The sequence below is a fragment of the Camelina sativa genome, chromosome 15, assembly GCF_000633955.1.
Source record: "Camelina sativa cultivar DH55 chromosome 15, Cs, whole genome shotgun sequence".
Taxonomy (NCBI): Eukaryota; Viridiplantae; Streptophyta; class Magnoliopsida; order Brassicales; family Brassicaceae; genus Camelina; species Camelina sativa.
The window spans coordinates 7550552-7557007 of NC_025699.1; the positions used below are offsets into that span (position 1 = coordinate 7550552).

Below are 6456 nucleotides of genomic sequence, written 5' to 3' on the forward strand. Positions count from 1 at the left end.
AAGATAAAATCCCCATTATAACGATCTCAATGGTCAAAATAACCTATCAGCTTGCACGCAGTCTAAAAATGTAGAGCACGAAACAAAAAATTGCTCACATCACTATACAGAACACGAAAACAAGTATCAAGCTTAAACATTGAAGAAAGATTGTGCTGCAGATGCTTCTATTAGCATCTGTAATGTATCTGTCTCTTTGTAAAAAATGGAAATTAGGAATTCTGGTTGAGCAGAGAACACCAAATAGACACTTGGGAAATCTACTTCATCTCATGGAATGCCTTAGAATAGAGAGCAAGAGACACTTTATGCATTCTACACTACCTGAATATTCTCTTTCTGGTGTGGGCACACTGAGTAAACAGGTGCCTCATGACCTTCAAAGGTGTGCAATTTATTTCCGGTGACAGCATCCCAGACCTGTATAGAAAGCATTTAAATACTAGAAGCAAGATGGTCTCATTATATAAATGTAAGAAATTACGCGAAGATGCAAACCTTGATTGTCTTGTCTTCTCCACAAGTCACAACACATAATTGCTGGTTTGGTTGGGAGAAAGCAAGATCGTTGACATTACCAGCATGAGCATCAATCTATAATGGTAACAAAAAGCAAACATCAGCGTGTTGGGAACTCTAAAAGATCCAAGAATCGTGAACGGTGATAAACATATATCCAAAGATCCAAGAATGCTGCTCGGTGATGATAACAAACAGGACCCAAAATAAATAAAAACTATATTATCAGAATCCAGGGAACTATAAATTCTTCCAGTGAACAGATTCCCTGCCTATATCCACATATAACATTATCACAAAAAACATAAGAGGATTGATAATAACCTACTAGGAAAAGAGACAGAAGTTGGTGCAACCTCACAATCATATATAAAGTCATGAGTAAGAGACAAACCTCTAGATGATTCCGTAAATCATCGCCACCATGATATGAATATATATGCACAATATGCTTTGAATATGCAACACCTGAAATAGGAAGTAGACAGTACACCACTTGATTTACCATAAAATTTATACGACGACGAGTCCTAAACCCAGGAGGGACACAAATACTTGACTAAACAATACGAACACAAGATCATAGAATGGCTTACCCAAAAGACCTCCATCAGGACTCCAAACAACTCGGTTTACTGCTGCAGTATACTCGCTAGCAAGTGAAGCCTTATGCACAAGAATAAAATCAGACAACGGGTCAGCAAAAGGAAAAGATGTCCTTGATATAGTACATGGCAATAGTGAACGCTTTTATGAGTTATCAGATAACTAACTAACTATTAACCTTGATTTGTTCCTCACTAGAAAGAGAAGAAAATCCTCTGTAGTTTTGACTAACTAACAACAAATATTCGACTTGATTTCTCCTTTAACTATTACATTAGATAAATAAAAAGAGGAACTATACCTGAAGATTCACAGTGCAAGCAGCAAGATCCCAAACTTTAAAGCTTCTAGAAACAAGCTTCTCCCTGCTACCCACCTCCCATATTGCGATATCACCAAGATTGGTGCCAACTAGGAAACAAATGTAAATAGAAGATAATGTTAGTAGATTGTACTGAGAAGGTATAATTTTTTGCTGCCTTGATCCAAGTTTTGCAGGATTCTATAATATAAGATAGAATAAATCAGAAGAGTGCGTGCTTCAGATGAGAAAACCAACCAAGGAGCATAGTTTGCTGTACTGGATGAAAATCCATACTCTTAATGGCAGAACCCTGACTCAAAATCCTGCTAACATTTTTGGGTAAGTCATCAGTAGAATAAGTTGCATGCGCATGGCTTTGCCCTGGATATGTGACTGGCAAGACATTGACTGGAAGATTATTAACCTGCAAAATGTTCAAAGAAAACTGTGACTTCTAAAATATTAAGAAGAGAACTTAAGCCGAAAAACAAATAAGCAGCCATTATTACCCCATCTGAAATACCAAAAGGTCTGGGTCTCTTCAACACACTTTCAGAATCTGCCGTCTGATAATCCATTGATAGGCTATTAGTTGGAGGAGTCCTGGGACGCTTTAACATAGACACTGCAAGGAGTAAATGATAAATATAGATTATGATAAGATATCTAATTGACAAACATACACAAATAGATCTCTACATTATGGACTACAAAAAATGCCAGTAAATAGTGACATAAGAGAACACTTCAGGTTATCTCACATTAAATCAAATATTTTGCTACTCTATCTGTAACCCAAAAACAAGAGTATTTTAAGTTTAACCAAAACGCCACATATGAGCATGTTTCCATCTCTTGACCACTACAATTCTGGGAAATGTGATACAGTAAGTATTTTTTTTATCACTTCATGCAGTTCAGGCAATCCAAGATGCCCAAATAATCACCCAACCAATGGTGATCTAAACAAGGGATGGTACCTTACATAACCACATAGCTAATACTTCGGTAAACTAAATCTAAAACTAGTTGGGACAACATTACCAGCACTGTTGGGGGCACCTAAGCCGATAGGGCCAGCAGAAACAGTAGGGTGTGGTCCCGATGGATTAGGCATCCATCCTGCAAGAGATGTTGTGAGAGGAGCTGGTGTTGGCTGAAATGGCTGTACCAAGAGCATATAGACTATAAAGTTAAATTCATGTGCTAAAAACTAATCCAAATTCCAACAATAGATTTAATCTTAGAACAACTTACACCGTGAGCACCTAATGGTGGGAAGCCTCCAACTTTAGGGACTGAACCCATTAAATGGTTAGTTGTCGGGGAAGGAGTGTGTGCACCATTTGGATGCCCACAAGTGTGGTCAACAAAGAGTGTTTTTATATCCGGGTTAGGTCTGGGATTCTTGCAAAGCTGATGCTGCCAGTTCAAACTACGATTTAGCAGAAGCAACATTCAGTTAGTTGTTGTACCAAAAGAAAAGCAGAAGAGAAGCAAAAAAAAAATTAAAAAAAAAAAACAGATTGTACCTTTGATTTATTAAGGTTCTCAATCTTGAATTCTTCAAACTGGGAAATTGAAGTTTTTCTCGGAAGAGAGGATTTGCTTCAATGAGTTTTTTAAGTTCCCCAAGCATAATACCTCTTGCGGATTTAGTATCTCCATACTTGGAAAGCTGCTCATTTTCCCTTGAACAATGCAAGAAAAATGGATTATTAATAATAAAACATCAACATCACAAGAGTACTCGAGTGATCAACAAAACCAACGAGAAGCAGTAAACAAACAAATTCATTCTGATTTCCCTCTACCATACTTAAATTGAGAAATAACAGAACATAAATACAAGGGAAAAGAAAGTACCTGAAGTTGGTTAAGGTTAGAAGCATGGTAATCTCCTTAAAAAGCTCTTCGTTGAAAGTAGAGAACACTTTTAACTCCTTAACAAGAATTTCAACCGCCTTGGCATGGTCTTTCCTGCAGAAAACAAAAGAAAGAAGAAACAGAACATATCAACATTGTGTGTACCCTCAAAGCCCAATTCTCTCCTCAGTTTGGCACTTATATATAGATAGATAACGCAAAGCAAAGAAAAGAAAACATACTTGTCAAGAGCTTCAAGGTACTTCTGCTTGCGAATCTCGAAAAAAATCTTCATGGAGTATCGATTATCATCAACTTTAGTGAAACCAGAAAGGTACTTCTCGACATCGTCCCATTCACCAGCAGTTACACTGTCTTCAAAGTACCTCATGTTGAAGAAAAAACCAGACTCCTTCTCCAACCTAGTAGTCGATAAAAACACACACACACAATAACACAAACCTCAGCAAAAACCAAAAAAAAAAAAAAAACAAATAATTTCAGAGAACAAAAAAAATCACAACTTGACAAAACGCATTGAACTAATAATAATAATGGTGTGATTAAATACAAAAATTCACAATTCGGTTAACACTAGAGAGTAACTAAACTCTAATCCCGACAATTAAAAACAAAGCAGGACCACAATTAAAACCAAATTAAAGAAAAAAAAAGTATCAGGATANAAAGCTGCTCATTTTCCCTTGAACAATGCAAGAAAAATGGATTATTAATAATAAAACATCAACATCACAAGAGTACTCGAGTGATCAACAAAACCAACGAGAAGCAGTAAACAAACAAATTCATTCTGATTTCCCTCTACCATACTTAAATTGAGAAATAACAGAACATAAATACAAGGGAAAAGAAAGTACCTGAAGTTGGTTAAGGTTAGAAGCATGGTAATCTCCTTAAAAAGCTCTTCGTTGAAAGTAGAGAACACTTTTAACTCCTTAACAAGAATTTCAACCGCCTTGGCATGGTCTTTCCTGCAGAAAACAAAAGAAAGAAGAAACAGAACATATCAACATTGTGTGTACCCTCAAAGCCCAATTCTCTCCTCAGTTTGGCACTTATATATAGATAGATAACGCAAAGCAAAGAAAAGAAAACATACTTGTCAAGAGCTTCAAGGTACTTCTGCTTGCGAATCTCGAAAAAAATCTTCATGGAGTATCGATTATCATCAACTTTAGTGAAACCAGAAAGGTACTTCTCGACATCGTCCCATTCACCAGCAGTTACACTGTCTTCAAAGTACCTCATGTTGAAGAAAAAACCAGACTCCTTCTCCAACCTAGTAGTCGATAAAAACACACACACACAATAACACAAACCTCAGCAAAATCCAAAAAAAAAAAAAAACAAATAATTTCAGAGAACAAAAAAAATCACAACTTGACAAAACGCATTGAACTAATAATAATAATGGTGTGATTAAATACAAAAATTCACAATTCGGTTAACACTAGAGAGTAACTAAACTCTAATCCCGACAATTAAAAACAAAGCAGGACCACAATTAAAACCAAATTAAAGAAAAAAAAAGTATCAGGATAAAAGAAAAAAACCTGTGAACAGTGTCTTTGAATTTCTCTTCGTCGAGAAATTGAAGTATCAAAAAGACGAGTTCTCTGCTGAGCGACGACATACTAATCTTCTTCTTCCTCTTCTTCTTTTACTACTAGAGACTCGAAAAGTAACAGATCGATCACAATACAACTCATGAAACACTCATCAATAACGAGAATTAGGGTTTTTTTTTTTTCAATTATAAACACATCCTTCTCCTCACACCCATTATTAAAGAACAGATCTAAGAAAAAGAAAAAAACAAAACGAAATCGATCGAAACGAATCCCTATCTCCAGGTGGCACGAGATGCGCACGTGTGAGAATATACCAGAGAAGAGAGAGGCTCCCGAGGAGAAGGATTAAAAAGAAAAAGTTTTTATTTATTATACCTGGTGGGTTTGGTTGGTTGGTTGAATTTGACTTTGAACAAAGAGAGAGAGAGAAGCAGAGAGAGAGCGAAGAAGAAGAAGACGACTTTGGAGAAGAAGAAGAAGAGAGAGAGAGAGAGAGAGACGTGGGGAGAGGATGATGGCTATTTATGCCGATTCTTTCTGATGTTGTCTCGTTTTCGGAGTTTCCTTTTTTTTTTTTTGGATTTATTTTGTTTTTTCTTTCCATTTATTTATTATTATTATTATGACTATTTATTTTTTAATTGTGTGGTCGTTGGGCGTCTATATTTGCAAATTAATTATTTACTTTAATAGAAGCGTGTATTTTGTAGATAGAGGAATTTAATTATAAACTCCCCAAAAAAAAAAAAAAAAAAAAAAGCTTAAAAGAAAAAAAAATGTTAATCTACTTCGCACCCCACCCCATAGTTTTATTTTTTGAATGACGTGTAATTTATGTTGTTGCGAGTCTAGTACATCACTGCTGTCTAATTTTAATGCTTTCTCGTTAGCTTTCGACGTTGTATGTAATGTGTAGCTTAATTACTACTAATATCTCTTTTTTTTTTTTTTTCTTGCTTTCAAATTCAAAGCATTACATTAAAGTAGAGAGAATCTGATAAATTGGTTTGTTTCTCTTTCTGTGTATAAGAATTTAGTGCCATAATTGTCTTACTACTATCCATTTACGACGTCCATCCCACTAACCCCCTCTGTAATAGTATTAATTTAATGTTAAAAAAAGGATTTTATATTTTTGAACTGCAGAAAAATATCAGTAAATCAGTATATATTAACTGTTAACTTCCTTTTATTTTGTTTTTATTTACAAAAAGAAGAAAGAAAAAAAAAGTTAAAGGCCATAAATGGACACTGCTTTTAAATTGAGTTTTTGGATTTAGTTTTTAGTTTTTAGATTTTAGTTTTAGATTTTGGTATTAGTTTTTTAAATGAAAAATCTCAAAAAAAAGGTTTTTGGTTTTTGAGAAAAATTAACGTAAAGAATCAAAAACTAGATTTCCTAAATTATAGAACAATTGAAAATCTAGAATCGTGAATGGAAGACTATAACAAAATAGTTTCCCTAAATTTTAGGAAAACCAAAATTTTAAAATCTTGATTGGTATAAAAATGAGATTTTGAAAAACAAAAACCAAAATCTCTCTCAAAATCTACAAAACATTCAAGGCC

At 34.7% G+C, this 6456-nt stretch overlaps 1 protein-coding gene across 1 annotated transcript in view; it reads right to left on the bottom strand.

The window, feature by feature from the left end:
* Positions 1-5377, bottom strand: part of LOC104745904 (topless-related protein 4) — a gene marked incomplete at its 5' end in the record, with an annotated part of 9649 nt that extends 4272 nt beyond the window's left edge. Inside the window, 13 exon segments of the mRNA XM_010467278.2 lie at positions 325-420; positions 499-594; positions 914-987; positions 1116-1185; positions 1427-1536; positions 1685-1853; positions 1939-2054; positions 2474-2594; positions 2687-2864; positions 2962-3120; positions 4174-4287; positions 4416-4595; positions 4870-5377. Of these exon segments, the coding sequence (XP_010465580.1) occupies positions 325-420; positions 499-594; positions 914-987; positions 1116-1185; positions 1427-1536; positions 1685-1853; positions 1939-2054; positions 2474-2594; positions 2687-2864; positions 2962-3120; positions 4174-4287; positions 4416-4595; positions 4870-4949 (1563 nt within the window).